This window comes from Staurois parvus, unplaced genomic scaffold, assembly GCF_062004578.1.
Source record: "Staurois parvus isolate SC_StPar_1 unplaced genomic scaffold, SC_StPar_1.0 ptg000155l, whole genome shotgun sequence".
NCBI lineage: Eukaryota > Metazoa > Chordata > Amphibia > Anura > Ranidae > Staurois > Staurois parvus.
In genome coordinates, this window is record NW_028317951.1 from 27918715 (window position 1) to 27940768 (window position 22054).

Here is a 22054-nt window from a genome sequence, read left to right on the forward strand (position 1 = left end):
TAGGATATGGCTCTGTACATGCACACCTGTCCTGATCCCCCTCTCTCAACATGGGTTTTTTTTTTTTATTTTGTGTCCTGTTAGGCCTCCAGACGTCCCGCCATATCTAACATATCTTACTCCAGCTTCCTCAATGAAACCAGATGGGGAACAGAGGGGAGGGCAGACGAAGGGAGGGGAGGAGAGAGGTGGAAAAGGAAACAAACTAAAAAAAAAACACACAGGGGGAAACCATCCCATTGGGAATAGGGGACCTAGATCCCCAGCCCAAAGGTCAACACTATTGGCTTCCCCTTCCTCACCCCTCCTGTCCCCCGACCCCACCTCTGGCTATATTCTCCTTTTATTTACTTGCTGCCATTTCTCCTTTCTTAACTCCGCTCTCTCATTAGACCCTTCTGACCACCCAACAATAACCACATTCTGTAGTTCTGGTTTTTAACAAAAGTCTCTTAGTTCTTCTGGGAATCTCAGCCTTGCTGATTTCCCATCTTTCCACCCGATCAGGCACTCCGGGAACCCCCAGTTATACCGAACTCTTTTCTCTCTCATCTGATCCAATAACGGTTTCAGCAATCTTCTTCAGGACAGAGTCTCAGCAGCTACATCTGCAAAAACTTGCAACTTCATTTCTCCAAATTGTATTTTGGTTGTCTCACGCAATTTTTTCCATATTCTCTCTCTGTCCTCATAATGAAAATGGACAATCACATCTCTTGGAAGTTCTGATGTAATTCCTGGCGGATGTCTAGTTCTATGCACTCTCTCAATTTTTAATGGGTCTGTATCTGATCTTCCTATCAATAGGTTAAACACACTTCTTATTTTTTCCTGCAGGTCCTCTTCTCTTGCATCTTCTGGTAGGCCCTGAACCATCAAGTTATTTCTTCCTTCTCTGGTTCCTCTAAATTGTATGATAACGTCCTCTGTTCCTTTTTTAACTCTTCCACCTGCATTTCCAATTTGATAATGTGCTGGGCCTGGTTTTCCATTTTTCCTTGCACTTCTTCCACTCTTGTTAACATTCGTCCCAGATACTTATGAATCACCGGCATTTAATTTTTCATGGAACGTTCCAATTTTGCGAACATTTCCACCATCTCGGTTTTTGTAGGAATTTGAGATATAGTTCCCTGTTGTTCCATCACATTTTGCTCTATTACTTTATCAGTATTTATAGATTAATTCGTCAAATTTCCATCCCGCATTCCAAATGACAATCTAGTTTGCTCCCCATCATATTTTCTGCTTCCTTCCTGTTGTTTCTCAGGGCAATGTATCTCGGGACTTTTTTCCTGTATTGGCATATATTTCTTAATTGTACTCATGTTTTAATTCGATTGCGGGGTTTTTACCCCTCCTCCCTTAGCGGGTCTACTCTTCATATTGATTGTGAGCAGCAAACAGATAACCAGCAGATAAGCTCAAACGATATCATCACACCTGTGTGAGGCCCCTCCTCCTAGATGTTCTCTGTCACATATACAGTCCTGTATAACTTTTAGAGAATATATTTGCACACTCCCTTAACCTCTGAGATCACCCAGCACCTTAATCTTCTGACCGCCCAGTCCCACCTCTCAGGTATACATTTACTTATAATAGAGACAAAACAATATTGGCGTAATCATCCGGCCGTTGCCCACGGCAACTCACCATCACCATCCGAACCTGGTATGCTGGCTCCATTTCTCTATGTGCTCTTCTGTCCCTTTCATTGTCTCTTGGCCCTGTATACAGAGTCACCCTGTGGGGGGGATCTAGGCAGGAATTCAGTCTGTTCAGAGTGTCCTGTGCTTACAGGTGTTCCATGGTCTCATGCTCCCTCAGGTATAGTTCCAGTCTGCAATCCCTTCTGGGATCCCTCCAGGATCGGTCCTCCTTTGGGATTCTGCCTTCCTCCTCAATCCACACTCCGCTGATAGGCACCGAACCCTCCATAGAGTCGGCGTCTGGAGCTTCTTCATGTCACAGGCTCACAGCGCCATGATCAGGCCCCTCTCCTCCGTGGGATCTGGTTTGACTAGCGGCTGCAAGTATTTTTGGGTATGTCTCTACCAGCTTTGCACATCTAGAGTGAAAATTTTGCCGATTCTTCTTTGCAAAATAGCTCAAGCTCTGTCAGATTGGATGGAGAGCGTCTATGAACAGCAATTTTCAAGTCTTGCCACAGATTCTCAATTGGATTTAGGTCTGGACTTTGACTGGGCCATTCTAACACATGAATATGCTTTGACCTAAACTATTCCATTTGTAGTTCTTATTGTTTAGGGTCGTTGTCCTGTTGGAAGGTGAACCTCTGTCCCAGTCTCAAGTCTTTTGCGAACTCTAACAGGTTTTCTTCTCAGATTTCCCTGTATTTGGCTCCATCCATCTTCCCATCAACTCTGACCAGCTTCCCTGTAGAAGAAAAGCATCCCCACAACATGATGCTGCCACCACCATGATTCAACGTGGGGATGGTGTGTTCAGGCTGATGTGCAGTGTTACTTTTCCACCACACATAGCGTTTTGCTTTTAGGCCAAAAAGTTCACTTTTGGTCCCATCTGACCAAAGCACCACCTTCCACATATTTGCTGTGTCCCCTACATGGCTTCTCACAAACTGGACTTTTTATGGCTTTCTTCTTGCCACTCTTCCATAAAGGTCAGATTTTTGGCCTACTAATAGCTGTCCTGTGGACAGATTCTCCCACCTGAGCTGTGAATCTCTGCAGTTCCTCCAGAGTTACCATGGGCCTCTTGGCTGCTTTTCTGATTAATGCTCTCCTTGCCCGGCCTGTCAGTTTAGGTGGACAGCCATGTATTGGTAGGTTTGCAATTGTGCCATACTCTTTCCATTTTTGGATGATGGATTGAACAGTCCTTTGTGAGATGTTCAAAGCATGGGATATTTTTTTTATAACCTAACCCTGCTTTAAACGTCTACACAACTTTAAACCTGAGCTGTCTGGTTTGTTCCTTGGGCTTCATGATGCTATTTATTCACTAGTGTTCTCTAGCAAACCTCTGAGGGCTTCACAGAACAGTTGTATTTATACTGAGATTAAATTACACACAGGTGAACTCTTATTTACTGATTAGGTGACTTCTGAAGGTAATTGGTTCCATTAGATTTTAGTTAATGGTATCATAGTAAAGGGGGCTGAATACAATTGCACACCACGCTTTTCAGATATTTATTTGTAAATAATTTAAAAAACCTTTTATCATTTTCCTTCCACTTCACAATTATGTGCCACTTTGCCACATAAAATCCCAATAAAATAAATTTACTTTTTTGGTTGTAACATGACAAAATGTGGAAAATTTCAAGGGTTATGAATACTTTTTCAAGGCACTGTATAAGGAACATTTACCATCGTTACCAGAGACTCTGGTATACATAGCAATCAGGTTCAGGGCTTGTTCATATCATGTCTGTTGACCTGTATTTTATTACAAAGCAATGCACATGTATGGTGTAAACTGGGCACTTGGAAAACTATTGTTGTGTTCTATTTTAATCATTCATGTGCAATGGTGTGCAGAAAAATGCAGCTCAGTGAAAATAATCCAAACAAGCCCTTATTCTCCTCTAATGTGCTAAAAGAATGAGGATCCTCAGTTTGCAGTGGTCAGTATATACACTGCTCAAAAAAATTAAAAGGAACACTTTTTAATCAAAGTATAGCATCGTCAAACTCCTGGGATATTGATCTGGTTAGTTAAGTAGCAGCGGGGTTTGTGAATCAGTTTCAGCTGCTTTGGTGTTAATGAAATTAAAAACAGGTGCACTAGATGGGTAACAATAAAGCGACCCCCAGAACAGGAACGATTTACAGATAGAGGCCACTGACATTTTTTTCCTTACTCATCTTTTCTGACTATTTTTCACTAGTTTTGCATTTGGCTAGGGTCAGTGTCACTACTGGTAGCATGAGGCGATACTTTGACCCTACAAAGAATGCACAAGCAGTCCAACTCCTCCAGGATGGCACATCAATACGTGCTTTTGCCAGAGCTCTTGTCTCAAGAGCATGGAGGAGATTCCAGGAGACAGGCAGTTACTCTAGGAGAGCTGGACAGGGCCGTAGAAGGTCCTTAACCCATCAGCAGGACTGGAATCTGCTCCTTTGTTCAAGGAGGAACAGGGTGAGCACTGCCAGAGCCCTACAAAATGACCTCTAGCAGGCCATTGGTAAGAATGTCTCTGACCAAACAATAAACAAGCTTCATGAACAGTTTTCTTTGTGTCCTTGCAGAGGCATATGAAATAAATAAGCAAGTGTGTGTGAACAAGCCTTTGCAAGTCAAATCTGTGTATTTTTCCATTGGTTTTTATATGAACAAGGTCTAAAATTAAGAATATGCCCTGTTATGATGTTTGGAAAGAATGAAACTTATTGTGCACGCCAAATCTTTGCAGCAGTATACACAAGTATAGATTGTGTGATTACCTAGCTCATATATTTTGTTTTCTCTACCTGTTCTACAGGCCATTTTTGCACACACAGGACATGTACTTTGTGTTCGTGCAGCTGCTCTCCAGTGGATCTGCATGGTTTGCCATAATCATCGTCATCACTGCTTGTCTGTTTCTTGACGTCATGAAGAAGGTGGTGTACAGACACCTTTATCCTACAAGTACAGAGAAGGCACAGGTATCAAGAACTGTACATGGTCATCAGACTTTTTTTTCAGAAAGGTTATTTTAGTAAGAATTTCAATTTCTTGTAAAATGACAAACAAGATGTGAACCACTGTAGCAAATTCTAGATGTGCACAATGCAGTCTTTCAATAGCAATATTCAGCATTGCTTCATCTATCTATTCAAATATAAAAGGCTGGGGTAACCGTTATTAGGGTTCTGTTTGGTTTGCTATGTAGTACAAAGCAGAAGACAAACCATCAAATTAACAGAATGCTATTAATGCCACAGGAATGTTACACACATATATGCTACATAGCCATTATTTGCCTTTGTAAGTACTTGTCTTGTCTTTGTAAGTACTTGTCACAAATGGTTCTAATATTGTAATTTTTTCCATTTTAACTATCAGGCTTGGGGAGTTGAGTCTCAAATTTAAAACGATATTAAGCCAAAAAACAAACGTATTATATTGCAGTTTACCAATCAGATGTGGTGGCTGCATTCGTTTTCTTTTTTTTTTTTTTTTTTTTTAAGTTTTGTTCCCCTTTTTTCACCTGGTGATCCAGCCGGTAAATATTTATTTTAACTTCCTTTTAACAGTCCAAGCTGTCCTGGAAAGTGGCAGTTAGTGGGTTCAGACAAACAGTTTAACACTTTTCTAGGGGTGCTTACACTGGACAACTTTAATTTATATAAAACTTTAATGCCGCAAGGGAAAAACCTGTTGCTGTAACTGCTTAAAACATGTTTACTTGAGTTCAACTTTAATTTGTTAGTAACTTATGTGAAGTCCATCTAAATCTGCTAGTGCCTCTAACACTGCACTCTATACAGATTGACAATGCTGCTGTCCAAAGTGTCTCCATTGTTCTTCCAGTAACGTCAAGACACCTTAAGACAGGAGGTTTGGTACTCTCAGGATCACCAGGTAGTAAAGGGGAAAAGAAGCCTAAAAAAATAAAATTATTAATGCAGCTGTCAAGCTTAAAACAGAGCTCCAGTCTCCTGTGTAAAAGTTAGAAGCAGCTACTAAAACTGTAGCTACTGACTTTTAATAAACAACTACCCAACTGTCCTGCATTCCTGCGCTCTGCTTGGCCCAGAAGTTTTCTCCCTGTGTATGTGTGTCCCCGGCACTGGCATCTTTACTATGGGCACCTGGCTGTGATCCCTTGTGGCTTCTCAGCCGTTCGCCCACTGCTCATGCACAAGCAGCGCTGCACATTGTGAATGGTCCAGCAGTCAGCAGACACTTGTTGCGTGTCTCAGAAGACTGTGGGAGGGAGAGGGGAGGACAACTTCCACTTCTGATCGCCTAGGCAGTCGGAACAGAAGTGGGAGTGGAGCGGGTACCTATCAAAATTGGGTACCCACTCCTCCCCAAAAGCTCCAATTCACAAACAGGAGCTGGGGAGGGGGCCTAAAGTGGAACATCCCTTTTTGGGTGGAGCTCTTCTTTAAGCATCGGTAAGCTGCAATATATAGAATTTTTTGTTTTTGGGTTAATACCACTTTTTATTATTTCCTCTCTCCAAATCCAACACCACAGTATTCGAATACGCTATATTGCCAAAAATATTGGGACGCCTGCCTTTACACGCACATGAACTTGAATGGCATCCCAGTTTTAGTCTGTAGAGTTCAACATTGAGTTGGCCCACCTGTTGCAGCTATAACAGCTTCAACTCTTTTAGGAAGGCTGTCCACAAGGTTTAGGAGTGTGTCAAAGGGAATGTTTGACCATTCTTCCACAGGCGCATTTGTCAAGTCAGGCACTAATGTTGGACGCGAAGGCCTAGCTCATAGTCTCTGCTCTAATTCATCCCAAAGGTGTTCTATTGGGTTGAAGTCAGGACTCTGTGCAGCACAGTCAAGTTCTTCCACCCCAAACTCACTCATCCATGTCTTTATGGACCTTGCTTTGTGCACTAGTGCACAGTCATCTTGGAACAGGAAGGGGCCATCCCCTAACCGTTCCCACACAGTTGGGAGTATGAAATTGTCCAAAATGTCTTGGACTGTTGACGCCTTTAGAGTTCCCTTCAATGGAACTAAGGGGCCAAGACCAACCCCTGAAAAACAACCCCACACCATAATCCCCCCTCCACCAAACTTTACACCTGGCACAATGCAGTCAGGCAAGTACTGCTGGCAATCACCAAACCCAGACATATCCATTGGATTGCCAGGGAGAGAAGCGTGATTAGTCAATCCAGAGAACACATCTCCACTGCTTTAGAGTCCAATGGATGCGTGCTTTACACCACTGCATCCAAGGCTTTGCTTTGCACTGGATGATGTAAGGCTTGGATGCAGCTGCTCAGCCATGGAAACCCATTCCATGATGCTCTCTATGCACTGTTGTGCTAATCTGAAGGCCAAATGAAGTTTGGAGGTCTTTAGTTTGAGTTCACTGAACTCCTGAGAGCGACCCATTCTTTCACAAATGTTCGTAGAAGCAGCGTGCATGCCTAGGTGCTTGATTTTTACACCTGTGACCATGGAAGTGGTTGAAGCAAACGGAATCCAGTGATTTGGAGGGGTGTCCCAATACTTTAGGCAATATAGTGTAGTTCTCCTCTAAGACCTATAAAATTCTATGGGAAACCACTAAAAGCAAAGAAGATTGGCCCTAGGAGGGCTAAAGGTACAGGGTCTTTATTGGAAATTTCTAGACCTTTTGTTACAGGAAAGTTGCATTGGGGGAGATATAGAATCACAGTTGGAAACTGGAATTTCTGTGGACATTTTTTATACAGCAATAAATGTTTTAGAGTCATTTTTATGGGTAATCAATTACGATAGCCTTATTGCACTATGTAAATACTTTCATAATCCAGCAATATGAATTATTTTAAACTTGAAAAATATTACAGAAGCCGAACTCTGTAGATTGTTACTTATATGGGTGGCTTGGCATCGCAATATTTTAATACCAATATATTTGTTTTGCAAATATCTAGCATGATTTTAAATGCTTTTGTTACATACAAATGTCAGCAATTCAATCTAGTACAGTAAGAAAAATTCAAGTGAACTGTAATCTACCATAATAAAGTTTTGACGTGTGTACATGTCAACTATAGCCTTGCCTGTTTTTTTTATTTTTACTGTGTAATCCTTAATGTTTTTTTATGAAAATAACGTATAGAAATATCAGTCTTTGATGTAAATGAGCCCCCTTATATGTAGATCGATTAGTCTGCATTTTAATTTTGTTGTAAGGACAGGTGTTCAGAATGAAGATGTGTGGCAAGCGATGTGTTGCCCACAGAAATATTCTAGAATGGCAAGCAAATTTACTTTGTATTGCATTACATTTCCAATATTTTACTGTGCATGATGATACACAAGTCTTTTTTCTTCCCACTACTTGCTTTTAATGTGTTGAAGTTCCTCACCCATGTTTGAAATGACTAATTCTTATTGACATGATGTGTGTTACATAACTTTTCTGTCCACCTATAGATGTATTCCAACAGAGTTACTTTAAGTGACGAGTTCATCGCCCTGCAGCCTCTGTCACGGGCAAGGAATCAGCTGAGCAAAATTAGGTAGAGTAGGAGGGGAGGTTCCTCATCCACTTTATTTGTTATGCATGCTGAGGCTCTACTAACCAGCACTTAGAGAGATGGAGCGAGGCATGAGTACCATTATGTTAACAGCCAGAGCTGCCAGCTGTTCAGTTTGCTATTCCTTTTATTTATTTATTTTATCAGGTCCAAGAGCCTGCAATAAGAGTGCATGTCGTGCGTTAAAATCCCTAGCATGACACTCTGATAACAGACCTACTGTGCTATTGTGTTACTTTTCTCAGCATGATTTGAGCGCTTGTTGATGGAGGATAAACGTACAATTAAAACTATATTTGGTGCATGCTAGATAATTCTAGGCTGCAGAAGGCAGGCCAGCTATATGTTTTATGGTTTATTTTTTGATTGGTGTTTGTTTCTTTGGATAAAATTTCTTTGTGCTTGGGCTTTCAGTGTGCATTCACACTATGTTCCACTGTAAATGTATTTTTATTTGTACTTTCTTTTTCACAATTATGACTCATGGGTTTGAAAACAGAGCAGTAGGAAGCAACACACTGAAAAAAAAAAAAAAAGAAAAGAAATGATGTTATATAGAGAATTCTCATTGTACTATGCAGTTTGTGCTGTATTTCAGTAGGTAAAAATAAATCTAGGATTTCTATTTTTTAAAAATTCAATTTGAAGCAGCTACTGGAGTGGGTGTGGTAAACTGCTGGAGCCTCACTGAAGTACTGTTATTATTAACAAAGAAAGTTATGAATTTTATAGTTTGAACATAATGAGACACTGAAACTTATACCGAATATTAATTCAGCTCCCACACCTGTACACTGCCTATGGATTTCCAGCTATGGGCCTAGTAATTAAGCCGTAAGTTTGAAGACTGAAGATAAGATAATTCATAGGTAAAACATACTGTATATCCACAAAGGGGGCTTTCTTTTGGTAATACTGCCTCCAAAATATGATTTCCTTTTTTACACAGTCTATAGACAAAAATGTGAAAAAAAATAGACTTTTTTTTCTAGTTTGACTAGCATTGATTTAAAAAAAAAAAAGTAAATGTCGATAATAGGTATAAATTGTAATCCATAATTTGAAATTTGAAATCCTATTTAACATTACACAAAGATGATTCTGGCACAAAGCAGAGCAAAATTATTTACAAATGAAAGCGAGGCTTTTTTTTTTTTTTTTTTCAATTATGTCCTTTTTAATGCGACATTAAAAAGCAAAAAAAAAAAAAAAGCAAAAAAAAGCTAAACATATGATTCCTGCTGCTGCCATGTCATCTCTTAGAATACAGTGGGGATAATAATTATTTGATCCCCTGCAGATTTTGTAGGTTTGCCCACTTACAAAGAAATGAAAGATCTATACATTTTTATCATAGGTGTATTTTAAATTATAGAAACAGAATATTAACCAAAAATCCAGAAAAAACACATGATACAAATGTTATAAATTGAGTTGCAGTTCAGTGAGTAAAATAAGTATTTGATCCCCAAGAAAAACATGACAGTACTTGGTGGAGAAACCCTTGTTGGCAAGCACAGAGGTAAAATGTTTCTTGTAGTGGTTACCAGGTTTGCACACATCTCAGGAGGGATTTTGATCCACTCTTCTTTACAGATCTTCTCTAAATCCTTAAGGCTGTTGCTTGGCAACTCAAAGTTTCAGCTCCCTTCATAAATTTTCTGTAGGATTAAGGTCTTGAGACTGGCTAGACCAATCCATTACCTTAAGGTGCTTCTTCTTGAGCTACTCCTTTGTTGCCTTGGCTGTATGTTTTGGGTCATTGTCATACTGGAAGACCAATCCACTACCCATCTTCAGTGTTCTGACTGAGGGAAGAAGGTTCTCATCCAATATTTTACGTTACCTGACCCCATCCATTGGCCCCTCAATGCAGCAAAGTCGGCCTGTACCTTTAGCAGTGTCTTGGAAATTTGCTTTAACGAATTTCTCCTTACCGTGAGTACTCGCAGTTGGATGCGCAGAAATCCCCCATAAAGCTGTGCGAATCTCGCTTACCACGACTGCAGCTAAACTACACGATTCCTGCCCATCCAACTACTTTAGCTTCTGTTGAAATGTGGGTGATGGAGCTCCGTTACCCTAGAATGATCACACGACATTCTCAGGTTGATGGTTGAATTCACATAAGGGCCGGCTTCAGACTCAGCCCTCGGTTTTATTACAAGCACACACATGCCCCCCACATGAATAAAGTCAATCCCCTCCCACCGAACAAAGCAATGGGGAGTGCCTATACACAGGATGTACATTCCGATTGGAGCATAGTCTTTCCTATTATCTATCACTGGTCCTCCCCCATGAGCCTTCTGAGGTCAGCAAACTTCCTCCCCTTCCCCCCCATGAGCCTTCTATGGAGGGCATATTTCCTGTCCTACTAGCTCCTATTGGTATGTAAATTCTTTGTACAAGCATTCCCTAAGCTAAACACCAGTCTGTACCTGGATGGGCCCGGTACGATCTTTATTAAAACACATCCATCCAAGATACAGTTTCAAGTTGGTAATAGGTTGTAAGATATGCATAAGCCTACACGCGGAGTTCGTACTGCTTGGCGCCTTGCGGCACGAAGTCCATGTGGTACTATGCTGCTGATATGTGGATACAGGCCCGCGGTCTACTGCCAGCGGCATTCGCATCGAATGCCGTGGTGGTATACACGCCGGTCTATAAGCGCAGATCCGCCATCTCATCCATTACCGAGCTGAGTACTGTAATACATACATTGTACATGCGCATGGCCCAATCGCAGCCTTCAGAGCTTTAATTAAGCCACACGAGAGACATATGAATAACACTCATATATGACACATTTAAAGTTCGACCAACAATACAAAATTTCCATGCCAGCAGAGAAACAGCCCCAAAGCAGAATGTTTCCACCTCCATGCTTGACTGTAGGGATGGTGTTTTAGGGTCACAGTCAGCATTTTTCTTCCTCCAAACACGGTGGGTTGAGTTAATGCCAAAGAACTCAATTTTGGTCTCTGCTGACCACAGCACTTTCTCCCAATCCTTCTCTGAATCATTTAGTTGTTCTTTGGCAAACTTCAGACAGGCCTATACATGTGCCTTCTTGAGGAGGGGGACCTTGCGGGTGCTGTCGGATTTCATCCATGGCGACGTTTGTGTTACCAATGGTTTGTTTGGTGACTGTGGTCCCAACTGCCTTGAGATCATTCACAAGCTCCCGTAGTTCTAGGCTGATCCCTCACTTTTCTCATGATCATCCTTACCCCATAAGGCGAAATCTTGCATGGAGCTGCAGATCGAGGCCAATTGATGTTTATTTTGTATTTCTTCCATTTGCGAATAATCGCTCCAACAGTTGTCTCATTCTCACCAAGCTTCTTGCTGATGGTCTTGTAGCCCATTCCAGCCTTGTGAAGGTCTACAGTCTTGTCCCTGATGTCCCTTTGACAGCTCTTTGGTCTTGCCCATGGTGGTAAGGTTTGAATAGAAGAAAGAGATTCTGTGAATAGGTGTCTTTTATACACAGAACGAGTTGTCATTAGAAGCACCTTCTGAAATTGACAGGACTAATCTGTGTACCACATGAGCACATTGCCAGTCTGTGGGAACCAGACTTATTGTTGGTTGGTAGGGGATTAAATACTTATTTTACTCACTGAATTGCAGCTCATTTTATAACATTTGTATCACGAGTTGTTTCTGCATTTTTGTTTGATAGTCTGTCTCTATCATTTAAAATACACCTATGTTAAAATTATAGACCCTTCATTTCTTTGCAAGTGGGCAAACTTACAAAATCTGCAGGGGATCAAATAATTATTGTACTCTGTATGAAGAGAAGAGAGCAGAACTGCATATGGGACAACACTGGATCGGTGGAGGAGTTGGGAAAGTGCTTAAGGATAGATGGGGGGGTCAAGTGGTGGGAAGTTTTTTACCTTAATCCAGGGAATGCATTAAGGAGGAAAAAAGGTTTTAACTTGAAAACCACTGTACCTGTTGAAAACAGCCAGGAATCTTTGTTTTTATGCAATTAGAGATAGGACACAAAGTGTTTAAAATCCAAATGGTTCAGTATAGGTTACCAATCACAGGGAGAGAGAACTGCAGCGGTGATGGTGAGTGCTCTCCTAGTCTTCCTGCTCTCAGGTAACTGCCTACCTGTACAGGCAGGCAGCTATGCAGAGAGTCTGAGATTGCACCTGCAATCTGCTGTTCATGGGTACAATGCTGCAGGCCCCTTAGAAAAAAATAAATGCGTGCACAGAAATTTGCATTTATTTATTTTTTTCAAAAGGTGAACTTGTCTTTTAAGAGATTTACATAGGGATGGATCTGATCTGCAGTTTTGAAAACCACAGTATAGAAAGTTGATTGTGATTTTTTTTTTTTTTTCTTTTAACTCCAAGCTGTAGTATGAATAACAAAAGCTAATACTTAAAGTATACCTAAAGCTGGAAATTCAGGATGTGAAGTGTCCCTATTGAAAATCTTCCCCTCTATTGTTGCTTAAGTCACAGCTCAAAATTCCTGGTTATTAGAACAAATAGAGATGGTGAGTCGCGACTGTGAAGACAGACAAAAATTTGTCAGGCTTGCAAACCCTTCCCCACTCTCTCCAAAAAAATGAAAAGTTGTTGCTATTGTACTTCTAAATACCAATTTTATCACTACAAGAAGGATGCCTAGCTGCCCATGTAAATGGAATTGCCTATAGCAAAAAGCCACTGTAAAAAATTAGATGAGAGAAGAGTTGTTCCTTTGTTTTTGTGCTTCTCTTTTTTTTTTTTTTTTTTTTTTTTTTTTGCTGTACACTTTGGTTGGGGACATAGTAAGTTTTTGATCATAGTCATTTGTATGGCTCTTAGTAAATCAAAATGACAACATGTATCCATCTGGAAAATTAGCAAACTCTTTTGAGACAGGCTTTAACTCGCAGCCTAGCGCTTAAAAGTCAAATAAAACAAGGGAGGTAGCTTTGTGTCTAAATAATTTCCCTTCTTGATGTCAGAGTGTGGTTACTTTTAGATTGTGTTCCAGAGCAGCTTAGTAATGTCTGACCTTTAGAATGGGGTTACATGAGTGAATATCGTAAAGTAGAAGTATATCAGGAGTGGACAAATAAATGCAGAATTCAAGAGTCTGTCAATCCAGTTCAAGAGCAAGATCGTAGGCTGCCACTAACAAAAAAAAAAATAAGGTTTTCTAACATTCTAAATTTATTTTAATTCACATTGGTTACCTGGCTGTTAACCTTTTTTCATTTAAACATGCTTTTGATATTGGAAAGTATATAATTATTAAATATCTACAACTTGGCTTTGTGAAACCTATATTCTGGGATGGACCTGCTGGTTTTGAAATGATTAGAGATCAAAAACATGTACAACTTTGTGCATGTAGTCTTTATTATTGTCCATTCATGTGATGGCTGAATTATTTAAATTTTCATTCCGCTCAAAAGACTTAATTTGTTCGTAGAATCTGATGGATTAAAACACATATTGACTTTTTATATCACTCATGACTCTCGAGATCTTTTAGTCGGTGTTACCGACTCTTCCCACCACCTTGCAGTTTTATTGCTTTTGCTCATTTTACATAATGTAAAATAAAAACCTTCAAAAAGGTTGCAGTGGTTGTGCACCAGAATTCAAAAGCATAGATTTCACCACTGGGGTCTTCAAGAGATGTCAAAAATGTGTTTGGTGATTTAACTCTTCAGAATTGACCAAACGTCAAAATAACTGTTTAGGGTTAGAAGGACAGTGTATCCAATTTCATATAACCTATTAACGAGACACACAATATATGTCAAAAGCCAGGTAATCGGTGCCTCTGAAATGGTGCCTGTTTTTCTGAATGTTTTATAATTTTGTAATTGCTCCTTCAGATCTTGTACACGCAGGCTTCAATTTTATAAGGGCACACTTTTATGAAGAATTTGCAATGTTTACAGCAAGCTTCAGTTCCTGTACAGTTCCTGTTGTAAACCAACCCTTTTAAATAGATCTTCAACACCCTGTTGGGGATGTCAACACCATTCACAATGGTAATGGTGGTTTTAATGTTATGCTGCTAACAGCATATCAGCATGGTTCATGGTTTATCCTTTTGTTTTCCCTTCCTTGCCCCCCCCCCCCCCCTTCCCAACTCAACTTTCTAATGACATTTAAAAAAAAAAACCTTTCCACTTTCACTACATACCTTTTATTATAGATCTAGTGACATCACATGATCTCTGTGCTATACAGGCAGATCATTGTTGTTACATAGTTTCCTGAAAATATCACAGCACCCTGCCTCAGCACTCCTCTCAAGAGCCCTCAGTTCTGATGCAAACAGTAGACTTGGCTTCTAGAAGGCATTATGCAAATATCAAAATGCCTTAATGTGTTGATATCATTCTGGAGTGGGCGTTCTAAGGCAGGCTGCATGTGCATGTCCACATGTATTACATGTATTGCCCACATGTATTATTGAGCCTTCCTAATTGAAAGAACTGAAATCCAATAATTAAAAGAAGCAGGCCATGGATAGTAAGGCTGGGGAGGAAAGGCTTGGATGATGGATATTCTCCAGCCAGGAAATGAAATGGACTGTATCTGACTTACAGCTGTTTCTATTGCATTCTGTGGAAAGCTTGGAATCTGCAGGGAAAATGGAGTAAGCATGTTTTAGTACAGGAGAGAATTTTGTACACCTGTGCAAAACTCAAGGTATGACTGGAGTTCAGTTTTAAAGCATATCTAAACAAAAACAAAATGTAATATTTTGCAGCTTACCAGTCCATCAGGCTTTATTTCTTTTATTTTAGCTGATAATTCTGCATGTATCGCATTCACATTTCCTGGCTACAGTCACCTGTCCACTGTATCTATAGGGGTAGCCTTTGCTCTATTACATTGAGGCTGATGAGGTTAGTAGTTTACCGAAGAAAGATAACCTTGTTTTTATGGTTCCAGTTCAGCTCGTGTAAAGTGACAAAGACTCATTCTGATATGATCAACATATATATTCTGTACTTGCTGAACATGATCTTGGCCTGAAAAAATGAAAACACACACAGCCACCACAACGAAGACCTGGCAATCTGCAAAATACAATAGATATTTTTGTGTTTGGGTTTAATTATCCCTTAACAAACCTTTTCCCTCTGAAAGTCTCAAACCAAAACATAACACAACTGGTGGCTCTTAATCCTGTCAGTTACTGACATCTTTGGTCCCTTCCTGCCAGCTATGACATAGTTACCACATGCAGCCTAGGGGCTTATTTGACAAAATCAGCCTGCAGATGCCATGGCAGGCTGACAGTGTTCTGGAACTATACTGGTCAGATACAATAACTGTATTAAAAAAATGCACTGGAAAATAGATTTTTTTTAATTGTTCAAAATAAAAGCCTTATGTCATTAAACATATATAAAATTTAGTTATGCAAACTAGTCTTATGTTTATGGTCAAGTTTACTGACCCATATTTAGACTGTTAATTATCAGCATCCAGCCATCAATGACCCCTGGTTATGAAAAAAGAGTTAATGGCTTCAGGAATCAGCTGCTGGAATCCTAGTAAAACTTTTGAAAATGCTTTGTAAAAGCATCTTATACTGTATATGCTGGATTGTACATTCGACTGGCAAACTTCTGAATGTTTGTTCACTCCATGTTAAAAGTAATATAAAGGAAAAAATATTAATGAAATAAATGGAAAATAGATGAGCAAAAAATGACAATCCCTTTCTGCCCTCTATCTGTGTGACAGCACCTATAACATATGACAGAGTATTGGTGGAAGAAAAAAAGCACATACTGCATAGTTTATACATTATTATTTCTTAAAACCATATTGAAACTTCCATATGTGTTGCTGTAATGTGTTCAGGCTGCATATGCAATAATAAAGATGCTTGTCTTTTTGTTTTTTCATTACTTACACATATTGCAGGGATGTGGGTTTCTAGTGGTGTGACACCCCTTGCGCATTGCTTCAGTGAGCAGCACTGCTTAGGGTGTGTGACTGCTGTTGATTGGAGTATTGTGCAGAGGGAGTGTGGCACCACTGGAAACCCAGGGTGCTGTGTTCTGTACAAGCTGCAGTCCAACTCTCCTGCATTCTTTTAACCCTTGCCTCTATATAGTATGTAGAAAAAGTATATTACTGTATATGTATCTGACTGCATTACTGTAATAAATACATAAGGTTCAAGTGGGCTTTGAAAATTTGTTGTCAGACTCTGAAAATGCAAAGCACAAACATATCTTATGTTTAAAGGGCCTCTACCCTCTTGCACTTTCAGCTTTTGATAATTAAATCGTAATTATGAACTAGTTCCAAAAATCTACAGAAACTGTTAGTAAATGTTCCTCCGAATTCAGTTACAGCACTTTGTGTTATGGATAATATTGAGCATGCACCTCCATGATCACACTCAATATCTACAAGTAGGACTTACTCAAAATGGCACTGCAAAGAGCAGAGAGAACATACAAAGAGAGTAGAAGGTTTATTAAGAGATTATTTCTGATTGGTTGCTTGGGGCACTGCACTCTTTGGACTGCCTTTTTGACTAAGCATACTGGTTTGTCATGAATTGATCACTCCAGGTGTCGTCCATGAAACAGCCTTTCTTTAATGGAAAGGTGTTGCAGGTCTTCTGCCTACAGTTTCATCTGTGACATGAAAAATGCATTATCAATTTTTCATGCTTTAGAAGCATATTTAAAAAAAAAAAAACGGCCTCTATGCAGGTAGGCATGTTTTTTTTTCCTCCCCTGAAGGTTTTTCTTGAGAAATATTTGGATGTCATACTACCGTTTTAAAGCTAAGAAAACGCTAGGAAACATGCTGTGTGGAACTTTACCACCTTTTGAAATTTTTTTTTTTTAAAGTGGATGTCTCCCAGTGTTTTAAAGTAGTAAGTGTTTTTATTTTCTTAAGAAAATGGCTCTATGAAGCCCTGGTACCATTGTGAGTATACGTGTGGATGTGTGCAGCCTCCTTTAGAGGTGTTTACTGCATGGTGACCACATCGGATAACTGCAGGCTTCGTATACATGTAAGCTGTTGGAGTACAGTGCACCACAAAGGTGCCTCAACTAGCTTTAAATCCACAGCACATATTTATACTAAGCATGTGTTTTCACAGAGATCTTCTGCTGTTACAATGCAGAGACCACACAGTAATTCCTCCTGCAAGTACATTCTCTTACCTTAAATCCGTGTTTCTCAAACCTGCTCTCACATCCCACCAACACTACATTTTAAATGTAATTACCTGTGGTCCATTGGATGAATTCCTAATATGAGAATTGTGGTTTGGCTATCTTTGTGGATACCCACAAAGCATTAGGGCAGGTTTGGGAAATACAAATATGGAAAACAAGTCAACATACTTCAGCTTGCCTTTAAGGAAAGATTTATATCTGTATGTGAATAGATATGTAGGTGATATCAATTTTTTCAACAATTCCGTGTAATGGCTGTTCTTTTACTAGCTGTATTACTTTTCTATCCCTCTAGATGGAAGAGGATAAGGGTTCAGTCAGCTCAGCATTTGACTTTACTGAAAGCGAGCACAGAGGGTCGGACAATAGGCAATTGCTAGCAGATGCCTCAAACCAGCAGAGCACTTGAGCAGACTAGGTAGTACGCTAAACTGCAATGTGATGTGTAGTCACTTGTGGTACTGCCCATGAAATGGTGGCATGTATTCGTCATTAAAGAACCGTGTTTATGCCACACATGTTATCACTTTAGAAAACATATAAGTGTTTGTGAATTCATCCATTAGTGGACGTGTGACTTAACCCACATTATGTGCTTTCACATCTAGAAAAGACAGCATGTCAACTAACGCTATTTTTTCCATAGTCTTTGACACCTCAATAATGCTAGTAAAAACAACATTTTGTGCACCTTTCTTATCTTTTTATATCTTGAAATAACGGGGGTGGACAAATGAATTAAAACGTCATGAACTGTCCATTCAAGTATAGAAGCCAACAGGCCATGTTTGGGGCCAAAAAATGTGCTTCCATTGACATCAATGGAAGAGATTCAAGGAGAGTACTACCTAATGTGGGGGTTTTTTTGTATTTTTTTTTTTAGAGTGCTGTTTAATGGCTAGAATTTGTCCATCCCTGTTAAATCACTATGTGCAGTTGGGATTTAATGTGTTAAATATCACTTCTTTATACCTCAGCAGACAGCCAAAATACCAACAAATAAAAACATTCTCAGCATATGCTCACAATTGTGTGTGGAGCTAACCAGTTCTGGCTTGATTTAATGTCTATAGTATTTATATCAACTAACAGAAATAGGCAATTAAAGCAACTATTCTCAACCAGGGTTTTGTGGAACACTAGGGTTCCTCAAGAGGAGGGTAGAGGGTCTTTCAGTATTGAGCAATGGAAAATTTACCTCTTGTCTGACAGTGCCTGCATAGTTCTGGGGCCTGGCTGGGTTAGTGGTGTGTGACCAGTCTCTCCTCCTTCTGATAACCTTTGACACAAATTTATCTTTTTAGCTGTCTGTAAGGTTGAATTTTTTAAGGATGAACACAAATGTATGGGAGCACTATATTGATCACCAAAGTCAGTGGGTCTCTCTCTCTCTCTCTCTCTCTCTCTCTCTCGCTGACTTCTAGTGGAAGGGAGTACTACAGTTTTTTCTGTCTTCCTTTATTTTATTCATATTTAATTATTACTGAAAATAATTTTCTTCTATAGAGCAATGGAGTGTTTATAAAATGTGACCATGTCAAGTCTTGGTACACCATAGTCTTTATTATTATACCTGTATATACAACTTGCTGGGTTCTTCATGGATATACAACTCATGGGTTCCTTCGTAGTTAAAAGTTTGAGAAATTGGAGAATAAGCGTTTCTGCGTGATGAAATTCTGTTGCTTAGGGTGGAGAAAGTACATTCAAGCATGCTGGAAATGTTTCTAGTTGAAGAGTGGGAGACTTCTGAAACCTTTTCCAAAACGAGCAGACATTTGAGCCTTTGGAACTTGTGTAAATTTAAAATATAGAAGATCTGAAGAAAAAAAATGGTCGACCATAGCAGACCTGCAAAAACAAGTGTTAAGGATTTCTTTTCAAAAGCATTTGATTTAAGAGCACTTTGCCATTTACAAGTTTTTTATGTTTATGATTTTTACTTTGCTACTGACTGCCAGGAGACACCAGTACAGAGGCCCCCCCATGTGTCAACAAAGCCATAGACCACATGTGTCAAACTGGCGAACCTCCAGCTGTTGCCAAACTACAAGTCCCATGAGGCATTTCAAGATTGACAGTTACAAGCATGACTCCCAAAGGTAGAGGCATGTTGGGACTTCTAGTTTTGCAGCAGCTGGAGGGCCTCCAATTTGACACCACTGCCATAGACTGTCACCCACCTTCCAGCCATAGTAAAAAGACGATAACCAAGAAAATAACAGCCACTGGAGGCTGCCAGATGAGTGATGGCTTCTGTGACAGCATGCCTTTGTATCCTATATAAAGTAATCATTTTAGGAAGTACTGTAGGAATAATGGTGGAATACACAGCATTCAGTCATAATTATGCATGGTAATAAGCTATTTACCAGTTTCTATAGTTCATTAATACAGTGGGTATAGAAAAGAATCGCCCCCCTTTAACATAATCACATTTTGAACTGCTGTGCAGTTCACATGCAGTTCTGTGCAACTGGACTACATGGCATTTTTTTTACCCTGCAATCCAGTGCAAACACACTGGGCATGTGACCTGCATTAGAGGGGTCACTAACTTTGCACTTATACCGTAGCAGGTCCTAAGTGAGCCAGTCAATAGTATTTCTGCTATGAATCTAAGTCTCATAAAAGTATAGCAAGCACACTCTGTAGGCTAGGTCTAAGCAGAAAGATTAAGCATGCCTCATGTAAGCTTGAGATGACTGTATTTGTACAGATGCTGGAAAAAAAATGTGTAGGCAATAGCTATACAGGACCTCTAGGCACATGTATGGTGTGCCTAATGGATTATGGTGGTCTGATTATGAGACATTATGCAACGCAGGAGATGATAGTGGCTCTGTAAATGAATTATAAATATATTGGTAGATGCCCACTCCTGTTATGTGATGTCTTCATGATTGAGACTCATGGAATTGCTCATTAGTTTGCAAAGATTTAAATAGGCATGTCTTTTTTTTTTTTTTTTTCCCTCCCCCCCCGAAACACTGGTCCTGTACCTGTGGTTTAGAAGACCAAATCTAGTTAAAAATTTTGTTTCCCTATAGAAATATTTTTGCTGGCTCACACACTTGCCAGGCAAGTGCTACATATGTTTTGTATGTTTGCAATACACCTTTAAAGTGCATTTATCAGATATTTTACTATTTGTATCACTGATATCAGTGTAGTCTGTGAGGCCCTTTCAGTGCTTTGCGCTGATGCTTTCTACATTTGTTTTTTAAAATCTACATATCTGACAAAGGACTAGTTACAAAGATGCAGTATATAAACAAATGCATCTAATATGCCATTACTTTTAGTAGATTGTACCTTGGCTTTATTAAAGTACAAAACACTTTGCTAAAACTCTGAACTGTAATGATGAACAAAGTAAGAAGCAGAAGTACCCCCTGGGGTGCATGTACCACTCACTGCATGAGAACCATGTCTAAATATATACTGGCACTTTGAGGTCATTGATGCTCTCAAAGAAAAAACTCTTTAGTCAGCTGTTTTATCAGATCCTATTGGTTTATACTTGAGAATTTCATTTCAGATAACCTTGACTTTGACAGTAAATGGTTTTGCTGTCTCTAATGCAGTGTCTCCAAAGTCTGGTCCTCAAACACTTAGGGCTTGTGTGTGCGGGCAGCTTTCATTGCATTTAAAATGTGTTTACAGTGAATTCATGTTACATTCACACTGACCTAGCAAAAGCAACAAATAGTGCAAGTACAGTGTGCAATGCTCCTTATGCTGCAGTTCACATTTTGGATATTGTGCTCTAAAGTCTTAAAAAAATGCTTTTCAGACATGCCCATATACATTTACCTTAATTGCAGATTGGACATTAATACAACCATTGCATATTGAAACTACACTACTACTGTACTTTTTTTTCTCCCCATGGTGGACACTATATGTTTAAACTACATGTACCCTAAACTGGAAGCTTAAAAAGCCTGAACATTTAGGCCATGTGCACATAGAGTAATAGGATCTGTCCCCCATTCCCTTTCATACTCCCATAGTGAGAAAAGGAAAGATGGACAGAAGAATAGGACTGCATTGAGAGGTATTGGTCACAAGGCAGAAATTACACCTGGATCCTGGATGAAGGGGATATCTGCAAAAGAGTTTTGTGTAGCATTCTGCTCCTTTGCTTCTTAATGGAGTGTCCTAAACAAATACATGGCATATCCATGTACTGTCAGCCTTAACATAAACCTATTGAAGGAAGTATGAAGGCTGCCACTATTGACCTCTCTTTTAAATGCTTGCTGCCTAGTGATACTGCTCCTTTATCTTCAATACGTTGCCACTAAGCCAATGTAGATCAGAAAAGTGTGCAGATTGTCAGAAGTCTTTATCCATATACTTGTTCCATTCAGTAACTGTAGTATTGAAGCAAAAGCATCTGCATGACACGCAGGCAACCAACAACTTCAGAAGAGCTTACCATTGCTCACCTCTACACTTAAGATGGTTTACTTTAAAGATGGGCTCAGATGAAAGCTTTTTTGTGCATCAATTTTTTTTCCAGATGAAAATCAAATATGTGAAATTCCTCACTGGGTGGCTGTTTGCCTCATCATTCAAATATAGTAGTCAGTGGGAATAATTCCATGGGAATGCTTGTACAGCTGCATAGTGCAGAGCAT

At 39.6% G+C, this 22054-nt stretch overlaps 1 protein-coding gene across 6 annotated transcripts in view; it reads left to right on the top strand.

Moving 5' to 3' along the window:
• ATP11B (ATPase phospholipid transporting 11B (putative)) overlaps positions 1–22054 on the top strand; it is a 218702-nt gene that overhangs the window by 183195 nt on the left and 13453 nt on the right. For 2 of the 6 annotated variants that reach the window (XM_089675574.1, XM_089675573.1), the window contains exons 28-29: positions 4478–4643; positions 8103–8188. In XM_089675574.1, the coding sequence (XP_089531700.1) occupies positions 4478–4643; positions 8103–8188 (252 nt within the window). Of the gene's footprint in view, positions 1–4477; positions 4644–8102; positions 8189–17703; positions 17827–22054 lie in introns of all 6 variants that reach the window. The other 4 variants (XM_089675572.1, XM_089675571.1, XM_089675575.1 and 1 more) reach the window with 3 other exon arrangements.